General features: G+C 39.0%; 1 protein-coding gene and 1 long non-coding RNA gene across 48 annotated transcripts in view; one reads left to right on the top strand and one right to left on the bottom strand.

The window, feature by feature from the left end:
* LOC108593038 (uncharacterized) overlaps window positions 1–10,855 on the top strand; it is a 66,703-nt gene extending 55,848 nt beyond the window's left edge. For both annotated transcript variants that reach the window (XR_008473535.2, XR_008473533.2), the window contains one exon: window positions 8,960–10,855. This is a non-coding gene — a long non-coding RNA (uncharacterized LOC108593038). The remainder of the gene's footprint in view (window positions 1–8,959) is intronic.
* Window positions 10,700–24,451, bottom strand: part of KRIT1 (KRIT1 ankyrin repeat containing) — a 41,798-nt gene continuing 28,046 nt past the window's right edge. For 26 of the 46 annotated variants that reach the window (XR_013523952.1, XR_013523951.1, XR_013523950.1 and 23 more), the window contains 3 exons: window positions 23,947–24,153; window positions 11,949–12,065; window positions 10,700–11,446 (listed from right to left, as the gene is read on the bottom strand). Coding sequence is in view for 42 of the 46 variants with exons in the window: in XM_035254964.3 (XP_035110855.1) it covers window positions 11,378–11,446; window positions 11,949–12,065; window positions 23,947–24,153 (393 nt within the window). In the remaining 4 variants the exon portion in view is untranslated. Of the gene's footprint in view, window positions 11,447–11,948; window positions 12,066–14,712; window positions 15,016–23,946; window positions 24,154–24,451 lie in introns of those variants that run through there. The other 20 variants (XM_078342795.1, XM_078342815.1, XM_078342801.1 and 17 more) reach the window with 4 other exon arrangements.

Genomic DNA, 24,451 nt, shown 5'->3' with positions numbered 1-24,451 from the left:
ATTTACTTATACTCTGGAGTTTGGCTACCTAGGTATGAATCTGGGCTCCACAACCATTAGCTTTGGAAAGTAATTTAACCCTACTTCCATTTTCTTATCTGTAAAATGGGAGTAATAAGATCTGCCTCATAGTGATTGTTGTCAGGAATAAATGAATGAATATCCCTAAAAGTGCTTCAAATGTCAATAGTATAGTAAGCATCATTTAAAGTATTAGCTGTTATTAACATTTAAATAATGGGGACATAAGTTTCTAATTTCCCACCCATGTGGGTGACCTTCCAATGAATCCTGAACAACCTGGTGATTCCTTTTATCACAGAAATTACCACAATGTATTGAAACTGTTTTTCTCATCGATATGTTAAGGTCTAAAAGATATTCCTTTGCCTTAAATACTTTGGACTCTAAGATCCCCAAGAACTTGATGCTTCTGCTTTAGGACCTTTTCAGTCTGCCTATGCCTCCCTCTCCAAATGTCATATATAACACTGAGGCTTTCTAACATGCTTATGAATACAAACATTAAATGAGAATCATACCATCATAGATTTTTGGTGAGAAAATATTTTCTTGCATGCACTCAAGCCTATCTCCTTTGATCTCTCTCTCTATCCATCTATTCTCACGCATACTCAGGCCTATCCTTGCATGCACTCAAGCCTATCTTGTCTATCATCTAATCCTTGCATGCATGCAAGTCTGTCTATGTATCTATCTATTTATCTATCTATCTGAGTCAAAGGCTTGCTTGCTCTGTCTGTCTCTATCTATCATCTATCTATCTATCATCTATCTATCTATCTATCTATCTATCTATCTATCTATCTATCTATCATCTATCTAATCTATCTGAAGTCAGGGGCTTGCTCAGTCACCCAGGCTGGAGTACAGTGGTGCAATCATAGCTCACTGCAACCACAAACCCCTGGGCCCAAGATACCCACCCACATCAGCCTCCTGAGTAGCTAGGACTACAGGTGTACACCACCACTCCTGGCTAATTTATTTTTTATTTTTGTAGAGATTAGATCTTGCTATTACCCTGGCTGGTCTGGTCTTGAACTCCTGGCCTCAAGGGATTCTCCCACCTTGGCCTTCCAAAGTGCTGGGATTACAGCGTGAGTAACCATGTCCAGCCTCAAGTCAATTTAGTGTCTTGATCAGTTTTCTACACAGTGAGCAAAAACAAATTATGCTTTGACTGAAATTATTTTCACTGGGAGGGGAGCAGCACTTTCTATGTTAATGATAAAGCAACAAATTGATTCCCAATACATTTTTTGCCCATAATGAATTCTTTTTTTTTTTTTAAGGATTTTTTTTTTTCTTTTTTTTTTTTTCTTATTTTTTTATTGCATTTTAGGTTTTGGGGTACATGTGCAGAGCATGCAATACAGTTGCATAGGTACACACATGGCAGTGTGTTCTGTTTGCTTTCACCCCTTCACCCACATTTGGCGTTTCTCCCCAGGCTATCCCTCCCCACCACCCCCTCCCACTGGCCCTCCCCTTTTCCCCCTAATAGACCCCAGTGTTTAGTACTCCCCTCTCTGTGTCCATGTGTTCTCATTTTTCATCACCCGCCTATGAGTGAGAATATGCGGTGTTTCATTTTCTGTTCTTGTGTCAGTTTGCTGAGGATGACGTTCTCCAGATTCATCCATGTCCCTACAAACGACACGAACTCATCATTTCTGATTGCTGCATAATATTCCATGGTGTATATGTGCCACATTTTCCCAATCCAGTCTATCATCAATGGGCATTTGGGTTGGTTCCAGGTCTTTGCTATTGTAAACAGTGCTGCAATCAACATTCATGTGCATGTGTCCTCATGGTAGAACGATTTATAGTCCTTTGGATATATACCCAGTAATGGGATTGCTGGGTCAAAAGGAATTTCTATTTCTAAGGCCTTGAGGAATCGCCACACTGTGGTGAACTAATTTACACTCCCACCAACAGTGTAAAAGTGTTCCTTTTTCTCCACATCCTCTCCAGCATCTGTTGTCTCCAGATTTTTTAATGATCGCCATTCTAACTGGCGTGAGATGGTATCTCAATGTGGTTTTGATTTGCATCTCTCTGCTGACCAGTGACGATGAGCATTTTTTCATATGATGGTTGGCCTCATATATGTCTTCTTTTGCAAAGTGTCTGTTCATATCCTTTGCCCACTTTTGAATGGGCTTGTTTGTTTTTTTCCTGTAAATCTGTTTGAGTTCTTTGTAAATTCTGGATATCAGCCCTTTGTCAGATGGGTAAACTGCAAAAATTTTTTCCCATTCTGTTGGTTGCCGATTCACTCTAGTGACTGTTTCTTTTGCCATGCAGAAGCTGTGGAGTTTGATTAGGTCCCATTTGTCTATTTTGGTTTTTGTTGCCAATGCTTTTGGTGTTTTGTTCATGAAGTCCTTGCCTACTCCTATGTCCTGGATAGTTTTGCCTAGATTTTCTTCTAGGGTTTTTATCGTCCCAGGTCTTATGTTTAAGTCTTTAATCCATCTGGAGTTAATTTTAGTGTAAGGTGTCAGGAAGGGGTCCAGTTTCTGCTTTCTGCACATGGCTAGCCAGTTTTCCCAACACCATTTGTTAAATAGGGAATCCTTTCCCAATTGCTTGTTTTTGTCAGGTTTATCAAAGATTGTATAGCTGTAGATATGTTGTGTTGCCTCCAGTGCCTCTGTTTTGTTCCATTGGTCTATATCTCTGTTTTGGTACCAGTACCATGCTGTTTTGATTACTGTAGCCTTGTAATATAGTTTGAAATCCGGTAGTGTGATGCCCCCCGCTGTGTTCTTTTTGCTTAGAATTGATTTGGCTATGCAGGCTCTCTTTTGGTTCCATATGAAGTTCATGGTGGTTTTTTCCAGTTCTGTGAAGAAAGTCAATGGTAGCTTGATGGGGATAGCGTTGATTCTGTAAATTACTTTGGGCAGTATAGCCATTTTTATGATATTAATTCTTCCTAACCATGAACATGGAATGTTTCTCCATCTGTTTGTGTCCTCTCTGATTTCGTTGAGCAGTGGCTTGTAGTTCTCATTGAAGAGGTCTCTTACATTCCTTGTGAGTTGTATTCCAAGGTATTTTATTCTTTTTGTAGCAATTGTGAATGGCAGTTCGTTCTTGATTTGGCTTTCTTTAAGTCTGTTATTGGTGTAGACGAATGCTTGTGATTTTTGCACATTGATTTTATATCCTGAGACTTTGCTGAAGTTGCTTATAGTTTCAGGAGTTTTGGGGCTGAGACGATGGGATCTTCTAGGTATACTATCATGTCGTCTGCAAATAGAGACAATTTGGCTTCCAACTTTCCTATTTGAGTACCCTTTATTTCTTTTTCTTACCTCATTGCTCTGGCTAGAACTTCCAGTACTATATTGAATAGGAGTGATGAGAGAGGGCATCCTTGTCTACTGCCGGATTTCAAAGGGAATGCTTCCAGTTTTTGCCCATTAAGTATGATATTGGCTGTTGGTTTGTCATAAACAGCTTTTATTACTTTGAGATACGTTCCATCAATACCGAGTTTCTTGAGGGTTTTTAGCATAAAGGGCTGTTGTATTTTGTCAAATGCCTTCTCTGCGTCAGTTGAGATAATCATGTGGTTTTTGTTTTTGGTTCTGTTTATGTGGTGAATTACGTTTATAGACTTGCGTATGTTGAACCAGCCTTGCATCCCCGGGATGAATCCTACTTGATCATGATGGATAAGTTTTTTGATTTGCTGTTGCAATCGGCTTGCCAATATTTTATTGAAGATTTTTGCATTTATGTTCATCATGGATATTGGCCGGAAGTTTTCTTTTCTTGTTGTGTCTCTGCTGGGTTTTGGTATCAGGATGATGTTTGTCTCATAAAATGATTTGGGAAGGATTCCCTCTTTTTGGATTATTTGGAATAGTTTTAGAAGGAATGGTACCAGCTCCTCTTTGTGTGTCTGGTAGAATTCGGCTGTGAACCTGTCTGGACCTGGGCTTTTTTTGTGTGGTAGGCTCTTAATTGCTGCCTCGACTTATGACCTTGTTATTGGTCTATTCATAGTTTCAGCTTCCTCCTGGTTTAGGCTTGGGAGGACACAGGAGTCCAGGAATTTATCCATTTCTTCCAGGTTTACTAGTTTATGTGCATAGAGTTGTTTGTAATATTCTCTGATGATGGTTTGAATTTCTGTGGAATCTGTGGCGATTTCCCCTTTATCATTTTTTATTGCATCTATTTGGTTGTTCTCTCTTTTATTTTTAATAAATCTGGCTAGTGGTCTGTCTATCTTGTTGATCTTTTCAAAAAACCAGCTCTTAGATTTATTGATTTTTTGAAGGGTTTTTCGTGTCTCAATCTCCTTCAGTTCAGCTCTGATCTTAGTTATTTCTTGTCTTCTACGGGGTTTTGAGTTTTTTTGATCTTGCTCCTCTAGCTCTTTCAATTTTGACGATAGGGTGTCAATTTTGGATCTCTCCATTCTCCTCGTATGGGCACTTATTGCTATATACTTTCCTCTAGAGACTGCTTTAAATGTGTCCCAGAGATTCTGGCATGTTTTGTCTTCGTTCTCATTGGTTTCGAAGAACTTCTTTATTTCTGCCTTCATTTCATTGTTTACCCAGTCAACATTCAAGAGCCAGTTGTTCAGTTTCCATGAAGCTGTGCGGTTCTGGGTTGGTTTCTGAATTCTGAGTTCTAACTTGATTGCACTATGGTCTGAGAGGCTGTTTGTTATGATTTCAGTTGTTTTGCTTTTGCTGAGCAGTGCTTTACTTCCAATTATGTGGTCAATTTTAGAGTAGGTGTGATGTGGTGCTGACAAGAATGTATATTCTGTGGATTTGGGGTGGAGAGATCTGTAAATGTCTATCAGGTTTGCTTGCTCCAGCTCTGAGTTCAAGCCCTGGATATCCTTGTTGATTTTCTGTGTGGTTGATCTGTCTAATATTGACAGTGGAGTGTTAAAGTCTCCCACTATTATTGTGTGGGAGTCTAAGTCTCTTTGTAAGTCATTAAGAACTTGCCTTATGTATCTGGGTGCTCCTGTATTGGGTCCATATATGTTTAGAATCGTTAGCTCTTCTTGTTGTATCGATCCTTTTACCATTATGTAATGGCCTTCTTTGTCTCTTTTGATCTTTGTTGCTTTAAAGTCTATTTTATGAGAGATGAGAATTGCAACTCCTGCTTTTTTTTGCTCTCCATTTGCTTGGTAAATCTTCCTCCATCCCTTTATTTTGAGTCTTTGTGTATCCTTGCATGTGAGATGGGTTTCCTAAATACAGCACACTGATGGGTTTTGGATTTTTATCCAATTTGCCAGTCTGTGTCTTTTGATTGGTGCATTTAGTCCATTTACATTTAGGGTTAATATTGTTATGTGTGAATTTGATACTGCCATTTTGATGCTAAGTGGCTGTTTTGCCCGTTAGTTGTTGTAGATTCTTCATTATGTTGATGCTCTTTAGCATTTAGTGTGATTTTGGAATGGCTGGTACTGGTTGTTCCTTTCTATGTGTAGTGCCTCTTTCAGGAGCTCTTGTAAAGCAGGCCTGGTGGTGACAAAATCTCTGGGTACTTGCTTGTTCGCAAAGGATTTTATTTTTCCTTCACTTCTGAAGCTCAGTTTGGCTGGATATGAAATTCTGGGTCGAAAGTTCTTTAAGAATGTTGAATATTGGCCCCCACTCTCTTCTGGCTTGTAGTGTTTCTGCCGAGAGATCTGCTGTGAGTCTGATGGGCTTCCCTTTGTGGGTGTCCCGACCTTTCTCTCTGGCTGCCCTTATTATTTTCTCCTTTATTTCAACCTTGTTGAATCTGACGATTATGTGCCTTGGGGTTGCTCTTCTTGTGGAATATCTTTGTGGTGTTCTCTGTATTTCCTACATTTGAGTGTTGACCTGTCTTGCTAGGTGGGGGAAATTTTCCTGGATGATGTCCTGAAGAGTATTTTCCAGCTTGGATTCATTCTCTTCGTCCCCTTCTGGTACACCTATCAAACGTAGGTTAGGTCTTTTCACATAGTCCCACATTTCTTGGAGACTTTGTTCATTCCTTTTTGCACTTTTTTCTTTGATCTTGGTTTCTCATTTTATTTCATTGAGTTGATCTTCGACTTCAGATATTCTTTCTTCTGCTTGGTCAATTCGGCTATTGAAACTTGTGCATGCTTCGCAAAGTTCTCGTATTGTGTTTTTCAGCTACTTTAGTTCATTCATATTCCTCTCTAAGTTATCCATTCTTGTATCCATTTCCTCAAATCTTTTTTCATATCTTTTTTCAAGGTTCTTAGTTTCTTTGCATTGATTTAATACATGTTCTTTTAGCTCACAAAAGTTTCTCATTATCCATCTTCTGAAGTCTAATTCCGTCATTTCGTCACAGTCATTCTCCGTCCAGCTTTGTTCCCTTGCTGGTGAGGAGTTTTGATCCCTTCTAGGAGGCGAGGTGTTCTGGTTTCGGGTGTTTTCCTCCTTTTTGCACTGGTTTCTTCCCATCTTTGTGGATTTATCCACTTGTCGTCTGCGTAGTTGCTGACTTTTCGATTGGGTCTCTTAGTGGACACCCAGATTGTTGGTGATGAAGTATTTCTGTTACTTGGTTTTCCTTCTACCAGTCTAGCCCCTTTGCTGTACGACTGCTGAGGTCCACTCCAGGCCCTGCTTGTTTGGGGTACACCTATAGCAGCTGCGGAACAGTGAGGGTTGCTACCAGTTTCTTTTTCTGCTATCTTTGTCCCAGGATGATGCCTGCCAAATGTCAGTCTTTTGGATATAGAGGGGTCAGGGAGCTGCTTGAGGAGACAGTCTGTACTTTATAGGAGCTCAATTGCTGAGCTGTGAGCTCTGTTGTTCATTCAGGGCTGTTAGGCTGCTATGTTTGATTCTGCTGCAACAGAGCTCATTAAAAAACCCCTTTTTTTCTCATATGCTCTGTCTTTGGGGGTTGGGGCTTTGTTTTTGGATGTCCGTTGAGGTGTCCTGCCCAGCTAGGAGGCAGTTTAATCACTATTTGACTGCCGAGGCTCCGCCTTGCTGTTGTGAGGCTCGCCCTGTTGCTGCAGGCTCTTGCTCTTCTGCTGCGTTCTCCACCACGGGCTACGCCCTGTAGCAGAGTCTCTCTGTTGTAGTGGGTTGCCTTGGCAACGGCAGGCTGCGTCAGCAGTGGACGTGTATCTCAGTAGGGGCGGGTTGCCTCAGCAACTGCAGGCTGCGTCAGCAGTGGGCGTGTGTCTCAGCCGGGGCGGGTTGCCTCGGTAATGGTGGATGCCCCGCCCCCACAGAGCGCCTCAGGGACAGTCTCCATGGCGAGCGTTTGGAATCGCCGTTTTGTCTGTCCCACTGCGCTATCCCACATGCTGTGTCCCTGCAATCCCCTGGGCTGGCCCACTGCCCAAGTCCCTTTCAGTCTCAAGTTCAGCCCCCTCAAGTCTCAGGTTGCCGTTTCAACAGGGCACCCGGACAAGCGCACCCTGTGGGGATCGCTGGGTAGGGCCGGCCGCCACCACCCCGGCTGCTGGCTTCTCCAGGCAGAGCCTCTGCCTGGTGTCCCGCATCTCCTTTATACTTGGGAATTTCCCCGTTCTGTGGGCAACAAAGATCAGTCTGAAAATGCAGCTTTGACTCACCTCTCTGCGGATTAACCGAGAGCTTAAATCCTGGGTTGTTGTCACAGTGCCATCTTGAGTTCCTCCTACATAACGAATTCTTTTAGAGAGTTGGGCAAGGTGGCTCACACCTGTAACCTCAGCACTTTGGGAGGCCGAGGCAGGTGGATCACCTGAGGTTAGGAGTTCAAGGCTAGCCTGGCTAACATGGTGAAACCCTGTCTCTACTAAAAATACAAAAATTAGCTGGGCATGGTGGCACACGTCTGTAATTCCAGCTACTCAGGAGGCTGAGGCAGGAGAATCACTTGAACCAGGGGGGCGGAGGTTGCAGTGAGCCGAGATCATACCACTACACTCCAGCCTGGGCCACAAAAGACTCTGGCTCAATAAATAAATAAAAATCTTTTAGAGTTTTTACCACTGATTTTGCAGGACCAATTAAAAAGATCTAAATTTTATTGATGCAATTCTTCTATTAAATTTGGTCAATAACTGGAAAGTTTTACTTTGTTGAGTATTTCTATCAAGTCTAATTTTTCTAGGGTCAATTTTGGCAACTTTTTTCTGATTTTTTGTTTTTCCCATCATTGGATAAATTTTGGCAATTTTAAATCTTGTGATTCTTCAGTAAGTTTTCTCCAATACATTTATCATGTGCAGTATTAGCTATTCTGGTTTTATTTGTACAATGAAAATGTATTTGTTGTGATTTAGATAAACAATTACTTGATTTTGCATCACAGCTGAAAATGAGGAATTGTAAATCCTCTCATTGGTTCTCCAGGTCTGTCTTTTCGGGTCAAAACATCTCACCATATTTCTCTTCTAGCTGTACTATCTTCACATAACTAATTCCTGTTTACATGTCAGATGCCAACACAAGCATCAATTTCTCAGGAAAGCCTCTTCTCATCCCTACTACATAAAGGATCCCTACTAGATAAAGGGTCCCTGTTATGCTGAGAGTTTTTCTTGTATCACAATAATTAGAGTTATAATTATATATTTCTCTGAGAATTTACTGTCTCCCTCAGACTTTGTTCCCTGAAAGGAATTTTTGTTTTCCTTACCACTGGGTCCCTGGCACATAAAAGGCACTCAAATTTAGTGAAATAATGATCAAAGGAAAATGGCATCTTATCTTGATCCCTAGTACACATATAATGCCTGATCAATAGTAGGCATTCATTAAAAGCTGTCTGGATTTCCCTATTTTTATTTCTGGATTGTTATGATCTGAAAGATAATAATCAGTTTTTTTCTCAATATTGATTTTTAAAGTTGAATCTTTAATGCTATGTATTTTTAAGCCTTTAATAGCTATGCTACTCTAATATTCTCCTATTCCTTTCTTATTAGGGCTGCTATACTGTACATCTCCAGGAAGATAAACTGTATTCCACAGAGCAGGAGGTTATTTGGAATCACTGCATCCTCACCTCTCTCTCAAAGAAAACACAGTCAGCTATCTCCTAAAGTTGCATATCATCACAGTTCTAATCCTTCGTTGTATATCTTAAGTACATAGGACACTTTAAGGACAGAAATGCTTGGGCCTCACCCTAAAATCATTGAATCAGAAAGTACTGAATTTCCCCACATGACTGAGGAGTTAGGAAACACTGGAAACATAGGATGAGTGTGGGAGAAGTAGTTAGACAATAATCTTGATAAGCAGCTTAACAACAGTGTACCTTGGTTTCAATACTAAAAAATTTGAAATTTAGTTCTACATATAGTGGTAACTATTAAAGATGTTCACAATGTAATGAAATAATCAGACTGACAAGAAAGCTTAACTTGGCATCAGTGTGGCAGATAGGCAAGAAGAGTATGAAGCCTGAGTCAGGGGTAGGAGGCTATTACAAGCTAAGGAATGGATGGTAAGGACTTAGACTGGCTGCAGTACAAGCAGGGAGGAAGAAAATGAGAAAGGACTCATAAAACATTGGATAGGACTTTGATCAACAAAATACATAAGCTGGGTGAAGGCTGAACACCATATAACATTATTTCCAGGCTAAGCAATTGAATGCAGTTTGATGATGTCATTAACCAAATAGGGAATATAGTGGAAGGATAGAATGGAGCAAATGGAGGAAATCAATTCTCTTTCTAGCTGTGATTCAGTTGAAGTTCTTTGTAGGCCCTTTAGATGGACCTAGAACAAGAAGAACTTGGAAATTAAGATTTGGAGTTCAGGAAAGAAGTTGAAGCTAAAATCTTAGGTTTGGGAGTCAACAGGGTACTTGGTAACACTTGAGGACATTAGAATGAGGGAAACTGAACAGGGAATTGTTCATGTAGAATCAAAAGTACCTAGCACAAAATTAAAGATAAACCAGACTTTCTTGTTAAATTTACTTAACCATACAATCTTAATAAAGCTTACACATAGCACCATTAAAAATAAGCAGAAGTTAATGTGAAGAATAGTAATAGAAAAATTATCTGCAAACTGTAGGACAACTTTAAATATGACTATTGTATCTCTGAAATTATTTAGAATCCATTAGTCTATTAGTTTGGAAAGACTGTCGTTTCTAGCTTATAAACAGCACATTCATCAAGTTGGCTCCTCATCTATATCAGTACTTCCCTAAATGAAACAATCAGATATTTGGTGATTTACTTCCTACAAAGTCAAGTCAATATACATAACTATTAAGTCAACTCATAAGAAATAGAGCCATGTATTTAACAAATGCAACTTCTCATATCAAGAGATTATCACTTAAAATGTGTCTATGTGTTTGTGTACTTGTGTGACAGGCAGTTTTGTAAAACTTCTCAACTTTAATAATCAAAATACTTGATTGGTCTGGAATTATTTTAACAGCAAAAAAGCAAAAAAACAAAACCAAACTTAAATTCACAGGGCCATGCTACTTCCAGAGGGTGAATGCCCTTGTTTGGAGTGAGTCTCTTAAATCTTCATTTTTAAGAGGTACCTAGGTAATTATGATGAAACAGGTTCAGGAAACTATATTTTGAGAAACATTACCATATATTAGATTTACATTTTAACTAAGACTGTTTTAAAAATGTTGAGAAATGTATAGACTGCAGAAAACTGTTTTAAATAACAATATTATATGGTTCAAGTAGAAAATACATTTTCTTTATTCAAATCATGTTGATATACATGAAGTTATACCAAAGCTGCATTTTAATCTCATCACATTCCACTCCAAATTCTTTACCATTTACCAAAAATAACTTTTAATAAAGCTTACTATTTTGTCTAATATTATACAATCAATCTATAATTTTTTGTGTTTATCTCAAAAATTAGAATAGCTTATGAGCATATTATATAAAACTAATTGGTATATTACACACCAAACATAAGTACAGATTCTGTACAATGTAATTATGTACATATATATTACAAGAGACTAAATGCCTTGTTGAGAGTAATTTTTTTTTTTTGAGATGGAGTCTTGCTCTGTCACCCAGGCTGAAGTACAGTGGCTCTGCCTCTGGGTTTAAGTGATTCTCTTGCCTCCGACTCCCGAGCAGCTGGAATTATACACACGCATCTGCCATCATGCCCGGCTAAGTTTTGTATTTTTGTAGAGATGGGGTTTCACCATGTTGACCTGGCAGGTCTTGAACTCCTCCTGTCAGGTGACCTACCTGCCTCAGCCTCCCATAGTGCTGGGATTACAGGAGTGTGCCACTACGCCTGGCGAAAAGTAGTATTTTAAGAAATCTTTCATGGAAAAAAGCTCTGCATTATAAAATGTGGTAGCTTGAGTAACAGTTACTTTTCTTTCATGAATTTCTTTCAGTGGGCATTAACTGTCCATTTAGCTTCATTAACAGTTTTACCACAAGACCAGCCTACAAAGTAAAAGATGACAACAATAAATATAAAACATGTAAAAATGTTTAAAGGACATACATGACACTGGGCAGTTCCCTATCTATTTGAAAGGGAACTTATCAGGAGACAGCTTGTTAAGAAAGAGTATAGAGGGGATATTTACTCAGGCGTTTGAATGGACTTAAGAAGCGATCTGCTGGATACAGCTAGGGGGCACAGGTAAGTCAAGAAGAGGGAAGAACTACCTAATACTTTGATAGAAGAAATAGGTAATAGTGACCAGAATTAAAAGATATGGCACAAGAAACAATTTGTTATAAAGTAAAATAAACTATTCAGATAAGTTTCTGACTTTCCTTGCTTAGAAGGCCTGCCTTTTTTCCTTGGCCTTAAATATTTTCATTTCATGGAATATTACAGATTTTCCTTGAAGTTAAATGGATGTCTCTTTTTAAAAAAAGAAGTAACTTTCCTAACTCAGTAGTTCATTGTTAGAAGTCCAAAATAAATAATACTTACCTGTTTTGTATGTACTATAAAGCTCATTTTATTTTCCATGCTATGGATCTGAAAACAAGTATCAGCATCTCCCAATTGCCACATAAAACAACCATACTTAAGACTGATAAGTAAAGCCTGCAACAAAATTGGAAATCATTATATTGAAATATATATTAAAAACATCACCTATTTTCTCTTATTATTTACATTTACGTAGTCTGGTCTAAATATTATTGTTCAGAATGTTTTAATAAAGCCTTTTCAAAGCACCCACACTACCTCCATACAGCCTGCAGCACAGAATCACATAGACCAGTAGACTCTCAGGAGAGTGCCGTGAGCAATATTTGTTGTATAAGATTGACAAAAGTTCTTTATAATGTCAATTCTATCCATGGTTTTCAGGATAATGAAAGATACTACCTTTATTTTCTTCTTGCAGGTTAAAAACTATCTCTTTATTCAGCATCTTTCTTTTGAATATTTACATAGTACTTTCAGATCTACAGTTTATGCAACTGGGGTAACATGTTTATTTAGGCAATCTCTTCCCACTAAAAATAAGTACTCTGACATATTTATTGTAAAAGTAAGCATAATTTTAAAAATTATTAATAATTGGGCCAGGCACACTGGCTCACGCCTTTAATCCCAGCACTTTGGGAGGCCAAGGCGGGTGGATCACGAGGTCAAGAGATCGAGACCATCCTGGTCAACATAGTGAAACCCTGTCTCTACTAAAAATACAAAAAATTAGCTGGGCATGGTGGTGCAGGCCTGTAATCCCAGCTACTTAGGAGGCTGAGGCAGGAGAATTGCCTGAACCCAGGAAGTGGAGGTTGTGGTGAGCCAAGATCACGCCATTGCACTCCAGCCTGGGTAACAAGAGCAAAACTCCATCTCAAAAAAAAAAAAAAAATTAATAATTTAAAAACATAATATATTTTTACAATAAATATATCAGAGTATGTAATTTAAATTAATAGTTAAAAATCAAATTCTTGTGTTAAAGGACAATGTACAGTAAGGAAGGAATTATTGAGAAACCTAAAATAATGAAAACAGCTCAATGGAGCTAAAGAGCCAAAGGATCATCCACATGATGGTTGTAGGTGATCACTGCACAAAAAGGAAAAAGCAGCTCTCATTAGAAGGTAAAATCTATAATTGCAAAGGTTTCATTAAGGAAAGTCAAACATCACAAGAGAAAGAGTTGAGAAGAGTAGCTGAGAGCAGAAAAGGAAAACCCACAGAAGTCAGAAGTAGCACATGGGTGACCAGCAGACAGAAGAAATAGTGATGTTGACAACTGGTCATGTAGAGTGTTATTATGTGGGTATTTAAACAACCAGTCTTATATCAGAAGGGCTTTATGGTAAACATAAATTGACATCAGCAGAAGATTGTCTATTGCCTGGGTGTGACAGTGGTACTATTAAATTTAAAGACATATCAACCGGTACAGTTCAGTTGGGAAGACTGTAACATATTCACTATAACAAAACATAACGCCACAACACAGGACACTTAACAGCTCAATAGTGTTTACATTTTATGTTAGCAGAACAGACAAGTCTCTCATGAGCATATGTAACTGGCTGAGCTATGTTTTCTGCTGGGCAACTTTCATTATTTCAAAGAGAAACTACCTATAGAAGGTAGAAGTAATTGATAAAAAAAACACAACTGTGCCCCATGGCTTTTCCTGAGAATCTCTGACACTAATATATCCTATGTAGTGTTTTAAATACAATTGAAGGTATTTTTGCCGATGAAGGTGTTTGCTCTAGTTTTGCAAAGCTTGTTGAATTCAATCCTAGCAGATCTTGACAACTAAGATTGTCCTAAACAACTAAGGACAAGCTGGTTGTTCCCACATTTGACAGCTGAAATATGTAATTATCTTAGAGCTTTATCAGTGGTTTACAGAGAACAAGGTAATACCTAGATAGATAGAAAATATCTTTACTCTTTGGTCCAATCACCTTTTTAGATACGTAAGGACAGCATTTCTATTTGTAGTTAAGGAAACTGAATCTCTTATCTAAGAAAAAGCAGACTTTTCATTAAGAATATTATTGTCATCCTCTGTCTGTTACTGCTACCTCTCCTGGATCAGAATATTATACATAATATGAAATGTTATATTTTAATGTTAAATAATGTTGCTAAACCATCATTTGAATACTATATAAAACTGTTTTATTGCTGAAAATTGGAATGCTAACAAAAGTGAAACATAAAATACAGTTTAGAGAAATGGCACAGCATCACCATTCAGTTCTATGAAAAGTGATTTGTAGATGTTGGTATAAAATGCTCTGAAACAGCAGAGGAAAAGTTTCTTGAAATGCTGGGGAGCATTTCTACCTCATTTCCTTTAATGAACTTAGTCCAAGAGAAATAGAAAAGTGGTTACAAGCTAATAAACAGCAGCCTATTTTGTGTGAGCAAAATAGTATTAACAGAAAATGAGGATGGGTGTAGTGGCTCACACCTGAAATCCCAGGACTTTGGGAGGCCAAGGTAAGAGAATCACCTTGTAGAGATAGGGTCTCACTTTGGTGCCCACACCAGGAGTTTGAGACCAGCCTGGGAAACAAACTGAGACCCTATCTCTACAAATAATTAAAAAATTAGCTGGGTGTGGTGGCATATGCCTGTAGTCCCAACTACTTGGGGAGCAGAGGCAGGAGGATCACCTGAGCCCAGGAGTTTGCAGCTGCAGTGAGCTATGATGCTGTCACTGCCCTCCAGCCTGGGCAACAGAGTGAGACTGTCCTAAGGGGAGAAAAAAAAGAAAGAAAGAAAGAAAAAGAAAATGATAAGCAAATGACCCAAAAGCAGGGTGACTGTAAGAGGGCAATCCCAACCTTTTTGGTACCAGGGACTGGTTTCATGGAAGACAATTTTTCCACAGACGGGGTGTGGGGAATGGTTTTGGGATCAAGCGCATTTCATTTATTGTGTACTTTATTTCTATTACTATTACATTATAATATGTAATAAAATAATTACACAACTCACCATAATGTAACATCATTGGGAGCCCTGAGGTTGTTTTTCTGCAACTAGATGGTCCCATCTGGGGGTGATGGGAGACAGTGACAGAGTCATCAGGCATTACATTCTCTTAAGGGGCATGCAACCTAGCTAGATCCCTTGCATGTGCAATTCACAAGAGGGTTCATGCTCCTATGAGAATCTAATGCTGCTGCTGATCTGACAGGAGGCAGAGCTCAGACGGTGCTCAGATGGTAATGTGAGTGATAGGGAGCGGCTGTAAATACAGATGAAGCTTCATTTGCTGCTCATCTCCTGCTGTGTGGCCCGGTTCCTCCCAGGCCATGAACCGGTGCCAATCCATGGCCTCGGGGTTGGGGACCCCTGCTATAACAGACTTCAGGAAATTAAGCTCTAGGTCAATTACTGAAATCAGACTGTATTCCACCCTATGTCCGTAGATAGTTCATCTCCATTCACATGTATATCTATCAAAGTAACTGCTGCCCTTAAAGATTACCCTGAAAATTAATATAAAATGACTAAACTATGACAGATATTTCAGGAAGTTATGTGATTATAAAGACATATAAAAATGAGGAAAATAAAAATTGGGTTAAAAATGAAATTTCCTGATCTAAATGCCTTTTAAAAATGCATAATCTTCATTATTACTTTAACTGATTTGGTCTATTCTTAACAAATTTTAATTAACAAATTACAAAGCAGGTGGATCACTGGAGGTCAGAAGTTTGGGACCAGCCCTGCAAATCGGATGAAACCCTGTCTCTACTAAAAATACAAAAATTAGGCGGGCATGGTAGTCCATGCTTATAATCCCAGCAACTTGAAAGGCTAAGGCAGGAGGATTCCTTGATCCTGGGGGGCAGAGATTGTAGTGAGCCAAGATCATGCCACTGCACTCAGCCTGGCTGACAGAGCAAGACTGTCTCAAAAAACAAACCGAACCAAAGTGAATTTGATTTTCATTAGCTTCCTATTATAAACTAAAAGGCTGTTCATCCCATTTAAATGTGTTAAATATGCTAAAAAATAATTGAGAAACATATTCTACAATGACTTACAGTTAGAAAAAGGAGTACCCTACACTAACTTCTAACTGAATAGCTCTAAAGTGGGACTGAAAAGGGTCTGACCCACCTACTGTTGCTGTCACCTGTTTCAGTGCCAGGAGGTAAACCCACCTGCCTGTCACCAGCACCCACAAACACCAGAGGTGGGCTTGGAGAGAAGCCTTCCCTACCTACCACTGCCACTGGCACAAACTGTCTAGGGGCCTGAGGACAAGCCTGCCCTGCCCACTGCCACTGTCAACCATGCCTAAGCATGCCATCGAAGGGCCTGAGGACTGATTCAACTGGCATGCTGCTGCCATTGCCTGCATACACCATCAGAGGGCCTGAGGACAGGCCTGTTCTGCCTGCCATTGGTGCCTGCACGTGTCATCTGGGGCCTGAGGACTGTTCTGCTCTGCCTATGCCTGCTGGTGCCCAGCACTATCTAGGGGCCTGAGGAAAGGCATGCCCTGCCTACTGGTACAACCACTGGTGCCTGAGCACTGGCCTGCCTGCAGTCACAATCCCCAGAAAAGCCTCACTACAGCCTCCATTAACAACAACCGTTTAAGCCACTCAGGGACTCAGAGACACCACTAATGCTGATAAAGCTGAAGAAATCATAGGGAGACCATACTACTGCACTCACCCAGAATCAAAGCCAAAGCACTCTATCCAACCAACACTATAGCTAGTACATCTATAGGAAAAAGTCTTTCCCTACAAAAGCCAATGCATAAAATAGGAAGAAGTGACATCAGATATGCAGATATAAACATAAGGATACAAAAAACATTGAAAAGCAAGAAAACATGACATCTTCAAAGGAAAACAGTAATTCTTCAGTAATATATCCTCCCCCAAAATTCTGAAATGCCTAAAAATCAAAATAATGATATTAAAGAAACTCAGTGTGATATAAGATAGATATCATAACAAAAGTACATAATCCTGGAATGGAAGCACTCAATAAATGAAATAAAAAATACAACTGAGAGCTTCAACAATAGACTAGATCAAGCAGAATAAAGAATTTGTGAACTTGAAGGCAGATACCTTAAAATAATCCAGGCAGACCAAAAAAAAAGGGAAAAAAATAAGTAAAAGAAAAAGAATGAAGAAAGCCAGTGTGATATGTGGGGCACCATAAAGTGACCAAATAGTTGAATTCTGAGATTTTAGAAGGAGAAGAAATGGAGAAAGACAAAGAAAACCTACTCAATAAAATAATAGCTGAAAACTCCCCAAGTCTTGTAAGAGATGTAGACATCAAGATACAGGAAGCTCAAATATACCCAAACAGATCTGACCTAAAAAGGTCTTTCCCAAGGCATGTTATAAACTGTCAAAACTCAAAGACAAAAAGATAATTCTAAAAACCATGAGAAAGGCCAGGTGCGGTGGCTCACACCTATAATCCCAGCACTTTGGGAGGCCGAGGCAGGTGGATCACGAGGTCAAGAGATCGAGACCATCCTGGTCAACAAGGTGAAACCCTGTCTCTACTCAAAATACAAAAATTAGCTGGGCACGGTGGCGCGCGCCTGTAGTCCCAGCTACTCAGGAGGCTGAGGCAGGAGAATTGCTTGAACCCAGGAGGCGGAGGTTGCGGTGAGCCGAGATTGCGCCATTGCACTCCAGCCTGGGTAACAAGAGCGAAACTCTGTCTCAAATAAAAATTAAAATTAAAAATAAAAATAAAAACCATGAGAAATGCATCATGATACATATAAGGACACTGCCATCAAACAAACAACAAATTTCTCAGAAGAAACTACAGGCCAGAAGAGACTGGGATGATATATTTAAAATGCTAAAAGTTAAAAAAAAAAAAAGGCTTTATATTAGGTAGGTGCAAAAGTAATTGCAGTTTTTGCCACTGTTATTAGATCTAAAAGGAAAGACAGATTCCAATAAAATAATAGTTGGGGAATTCAACATCCCTATCTCAACACTAAATGGATCAAAAGAAATTAATGAAGAAACACTGGATTTAAACTACACTAGACTAAATGGATCTAACAGCTGGGTGCAGTGGTTCACACCTGTAATCCCAGCACTTTGGGAGGCCAAGGCAGGTGGATCACCTGAGGCCAAGGAGTTTGAGACCAGCCTGGGCAACATGGCTAAACCCTGTCTCTACTAAAAATATAAAAATTAGCCAGGCATGGTGGTGCCTGCCAGTAATCCCAGCTATTCAGGAAGCTAAGTCAGAAGAATTGCTTGAACCCAGGAGGCAGAGGTTTTATAGTGAGCTGAGATTGTTCACTGCACCTCCAGCCTAAGCAACAGAGTAGCACTCTGTCTCAAAAAAATAAAACAAAATAAAAAATAAACAGATGGATCTAACAGACATTTGCAAAACATTTCATCCATCAGCTGCAGAACACACATTCTCCAACACACATTCTCTAGGATACACCATCAGTTAGGCCACAAAACAAATCCCAGTAAACTTTGTAAAAGTATCTTCTCAGATCACAATGAAATAAAACTATAAATCAACAACAAAATCAATTGTGGGAACTGTACAAAAAATGGAAATTAAAAAACACGCTCCTGAAGGACCATTGGGTCAATTAAAAAATTAAGAATAGCTGGGCACGGTGGCTCAAGCCTGTAATCCCAGCACTTTGGGAGGCCAAGGCGGGTGGATCACGAGGTCAAGAGATCGAGACCATCCTGGTCAACATGGTGAAACCCCGTCTCTACTAAAAATACAAAAAATTAGCTGGGCATGATGGCACGTGCCTGTAATCCCAGCTATTCAGGAGGCTGAGGCAGGAGAATTGCCTGAACCCAGGAGGCGGAGGTTGCGGTGAGCTGAGATCACGCCATTGCACTCCAGCCTGGGTAACAAGAGCGAAACTCCGTGTCAAAAAAAAAAAAAAAAAAATTAAGAATAAAAAAATTTCTCAAATGCAATGAAAATAAAAACACCATATACCCAAACCTAAGGGATATAGCAAAAGCAGTGTAAGAGGAAAGTTTATTGCAATAAACATCTACGGCAAAAAAGTAGGAAGATCTCAAACACTTAGTGATTTATCTCAAGGAACTAGAAAAGCAAGAAAAAACCAAACATGAAATTAGCAGACAGAAAGAAATAAGATCAGACCAGAACTAAAAGAAAGACTGAAAAAAAATATTACAAAGGATCAGTAAAATGAAAATTTGGTTCTTCAGAAAGATAAAATGAATAAACTGTGTTAGGTAGGCTAACCAAGAGAAAAAGAAGATCTAAAAAAAACAAAATCATAAATGATAAAAGGGACAACTGAGACCACAGAAATAACAAAGGATCACTAGAGACTATTAGGACCAATGATACAGTAACAAATTGGAAAACCGAGAAGAAAAAGATAAATTTCTAGACAGAGACAACCCACCAATATTGTACCAGGAAAAAAAAGAAAACCTCAACAAATTCTCAGCAATGAGGTTGAATCAGGAACAAAAAGTATTCCAACAAAAACCAGATGACTTCACTGCTAAATTCTACCAAACCTATAATGAAGAGCTAATACCAATTCTTCTGAAACTGGCCCAAAAAACTGAAGAGAAGGGAATTCTTCCTAACTCATTCAACGAGGCCAGCATCATTCTGATAACAAAACCAGACAAAGACACAACAAAAAAAGAAAATAAGAGGCCAACAGTCCTGATAAACATAGATGCAAAAATCCTCCACAAAATACTACCAAACTGTGTCCAACAACACATCAAAAAGATGGGATTTATTCCTGGGAGGCAAGGCTGATTCCACATATGTAAATTAGTAAGTGTGATACAATCAATAGAATGAGGGACAAAAACCATATAATAGTTTCAGTAAGTGCAGAAAAAGAACTGCATGAAGTTCAATATCCTATTGTGATGGGGAAAAAAAACTCAACGAATTAGGCATAAAAGGAACATATTATCAACCAATAAAACCCATATATGACAAACCCACAGCTAACATCATACCGAAAGGGGAAAAGCTGAAAGCCTTTCTTGTAACAACTAGAGTAAAACCAGGATACCCCACTCTTAACATCATAGTACTGGAAGTGCTAGAAAGAGCAATCAGGAAAGAGAAAGATGTAAAAGGCATACAAATTGGTAAACAGGAAGTCAAACTGTCTCTCTCTGCAGATGACATTATCTTATACTCAGAAAGACCTAGACTTTACAAAAAACTCATAGAACTAATAAATTCAACAAAGTTGCAGGACACTAAATTCACATACAAAAATAAGCATTTCTATACACCAATAATGAACCAGCTGAAAAAGAAATCAAGAAAGCAATCTTATTTACCATAGTTACTAAAAAAATTAAATATCTGAGAATGAAATCTAACTAAGGAAATGAAAGACCTCTGTAACAAAAACTACAAAACACTGATGAAATAATTTGAAGAGGACACAAAAAATTGGAAAGATATCCATGCTCATGGATTGGAAGAGTTAATATTGTTAAAACAGCATTATAGGCCAGGGCAGTGGCTCATGCCTATAATCCCAGCACACTGGGTGGCTGAGGAGGGTGGATCACCCAAGGTCAGGAGTTCAAGACCAGCCTGGCCAACAGGGTGAAACCCCTTCTCTATTAAAAATACAAAAAATTAGCCGGACACGGTGGCAGGTACCTGTAATCCCAGCTACTCAGGAGTCTGAGGCAGGAAAATCACTTGAACTCAGGAGGCAGAGGTTGCAATGAGCAGAGATCGTGCTACTGCACTCTAGCCTGGGTGACAGAGAGAGACTCTGTCTCAAAAAAAAAAATTAAAAAAAAATCAATATTACCCAAAGCAATCAACTAATTCAATGCAGTCTTTATTGAAATACAAATGACCATCCTTTACAAAAAATGAAAAGAATCCTAAAATTCATTTGGAATAACAAAAGATTCCAAATAAGCAAAGCAATTGTGGGAAAAAAAGAACGAAGCTGGAGGTATCACACTACCTAACTTCAAAAAAAGCTACACAAACCTACAGTAACCAAAACAGCATGGTATTATTTGAAATACAGATCCCAACAGAACAGAGAACCCAGACATACATCCATGTATTTACAGCCAACTCATTTTCAACAAAGGTGCCAAGAGCAAACATTGGTGAAAAACATCCTGTTTGATAAATGATGCTGGAAAAACTGGATACCCACATGTAGAAGAATGAAACTAGATTCCATCTCTCACCATATACAGAAATCAAGTCAATATGGATAAAAAACCTAAATGTAAGACCCAAACCTATAAAACTAGTAGAAGAGCTTTTGGACACTGGTCTAGGCAAAGATTTTATAGTTAAGCCTTTAAAAGCATAGGAAAAAAAACCGAAAAGCAGACAAATGGGCTTAAACTATTAAGCTTCTGCACAGCTAATATAACAATCAACCACAGAGTGAAGAGACAATTTGGTGAATGGGAGAAAATATTTTCAAACTTTTCATTAGACAAGGGAATAATATCCAAAATATACAAGGAACTAAATTCAACAGCAAAAAAACATACCCCATTAAAAAGTGGGCAATGGCTGGGCGTGGTGGCTCATGCCTGTAATCCCAGCACTTTGGGAGGCCGAGGCAGGTGGATCATGAGGACAAGAGATCGAGACCATCCTGGTCAACATGGTGAAACCCCGTCTCTACTAAAAATACAAAAAATTAGCTGGGCATAGTGGTGCGTGCCTGTAATCCCAGCTACTTGGGAGGCTAAGGCAGGAGAACTGCCTGAACCCAGGAGGTGGAGCTGCAGTGAGCCGAGATTGCGCCATTGCACTCCAGCCTGGGTAACAAGAGTGAAACTCTGTCTCAAAAAAAGTGAGCAATGATTAGAATAGACATTTCTCAAAAGAAGACATACCAATGGCCAAGAAGTATATTTAAAAATACTCACCATGAGTAATCATCAGGGAAATGCAAGTCAAAACCATAATATTTCATCCCACCCCAGTTAGCATGCCTATTATCAAAATGACAAATAAATAACAAATGCTGGTAAGGATGCAGAGAAAAGGGAATTTTTATATGGAGTTACTAGGAATATAAACTAGTAGAGACATTATGGAAAACAGTACAGAGGTTTCTCAAAAAACTAAAAATAAAAGTACCATATGAACCAGCAATCTTACTACTGAGTATTCTTCCAAAGGAAAAGAAATCACTATTTCAAAGGGATCCTGCATCTCCATGTTAACTGCAGCACTATTCACAATAGCAAAGATATTCAACCTAAGTGTCTACCAACAGATGAATGGATGAAGAAAATATGGTATATATACACAATGAAATATTATTCAGCCATAAAAAAGACTAAAATCCTGTCATTTGCAACATGAATGGAACTGGAGGTCATTTTGTTAAGTGAAATAAGCCAGGCACAGAAAGTCAAATATTCTATATTCTCATATATGTGAGTTAACTAAGTTGATGTCAAGGAGGTAGAGAGTAGAATGATGATTACCAGAGCTGGGAAGGGGGAGGGGAGGGAGAGATAAGGAGAAGTCAGTTAATGGGTACAAACATATAGTTATATAGAATGAATAAATCCTGGTGTTTCATAGTACAGTAGGATAACTATAATTAATAATTTATTGTATATTTCAAAATAGATAGAAGAGGTAAGTTGAAATGTTCCCAATACAAAGAAATGATAAATATTTTGGTGATGAAAATCCTTTTTTTTTTAGGGACGGGGTTTCTCCATATTGGTCAGGCTGTTCTCAAACTCCTGACCTCAGGTGATCCACCCGCCTCGGCCTCCCAAAGTACTGGGATTACAGGCGTGAGCCACTCTGTGCATGGCCAAAGGTAATGAAAATCCTAACTACCCTGATTTGATCATTATATATTTTATGCATGTATCAAAATATGACCTGTATCTCATAAATATGCACAACTACTATGCACCAATTTAAAAAATGGGTGGGGTCCAGTGGTTCATGCTTATAAACCCAGCATTCTGGGAAACTGAGGCAGGAGGATCACTTGAGGCCAGGAGTTTGAGACCAAACGGAGCAACATAACAACACCCATCTCTAAAAAAAAAAAAAATAGCCAGGCATGGTGGTATGGGCCTGTAGTCCCAGCTACTCAGGAGACTGAGGTAGGAGGATTGCTCGAGTCCATGAGCTCGAAGCTGCAGTGAGCTACGATTGCACCACTGAACCCCAGCCTGGGAACAGAGTGAGACCCTGTCTCAAAAAATAAATATATAAATAATGACATTTTAAAATATAACAAAAGAAAAAACAATAAAGAAACTCTGAACTATTATAGTGGATGTTCAATCCCTTCCACACTTCATCCTGATCCCCAAAAGGTTACTGTACTAATTCTAATTTTTCAAAGTGAAGCCTTTGTGTCACATAGAATATTTTTCTCTTTTTATCTATCTTTTTCAATTAACCTAACAAATGTTTTAAACAGGCAACATAATCACACAACTAAAACTTTTAAGCTGCAAAATGGCATTGTTATGGACTGAATATGGGAGTGCTCTGCCTCCCAAAATTGGTATGTTGAAATCCTAACCCCCAATGTGATGGTATTGGGAGGCAGAGCCTTTGAGAAGTAATTATGTCATAATTTATGAGAGCAGGGCTCTCATGAATGGGATTCGTGCCTTTATAAAAGGGACCTAGGCCGGGCGTGGTGGCTCACGCCTGTAATCCAAGCACTTTGGAGGTCAAGGCGGGCGGATCACCTGAGGTCAGGAGTTCAAGACCAGCCCAGCTAACATTGTGAAACCCCATCTTTAAAAATAATAATAATAATAATAATAATCCCTTACTGACAGTGATTTGTTTTCCCACCCTCATCTTATGTAATGAATGAGTTGCAATAAACAGTCTTGTATATATGGCATTTCTAAATTCTTCATGTAAGTTGGTACTGTTATTTTAGGTATTATATGACATGATTGGTAAAAAAGAGCTGAAAATCTACCTTAGTTTCCATGTTGAGGAGATGAAGTCCTTTTATATTCACGCCTACATACACAGGGATGACTTTATGATTGCTGGGGCTTGCCTTTGTAAATATCTGTCCTGTGAAAAATGCTGCTCCATAAGTAGGAATTTCCCAGCAATTCTGTAAGAACATGCGCTGAAGGTGATGCATTTCTTTACTGACACCTTCACTTGTACTGAGATTCTAAAAACAAACAAGGTAAATTAAAAATAAAAGAGATGTGAAAGGAAAATGTACCACTGATAATTCAAATAGGTCAACTAAGCAGTTTCTAAAATCAAGACTGCCCCTAAAGAAAAAAATTATGGGCCGGGCACGGTGGCTCAAGCCTATAATCCCAGCACTTTGGGAAGCCGAGGCGGGTGGATCACGAGGTCAAGAGATCGAGACCATCCTGTTCAACATGGTGAAACCCCATCTCTACTAAAGATACAAAAAATTAGCTGGGCATGGTGGCGCGTGCCTGTAATCCCAGCTACTC

Source organism: Callithrix jacchus, chromosome 11 (genome assembly GCF_049354715.1).
Source record: "Callithrix jacchus isolate 240 chromosome 11, calJac240_pri, whole genome shotgun sequence".
NCBI classification, from domain to species: Eukaryota; Metazoa; Chordata; class Mammalia; order Primates; family Cebidae; genus Callithrix; species Callithrix jacchus.
Note: the sequence above shows the minus strand (reverse complement) of the source record. Positions and strands in the feature narration are given on the sequence as shown.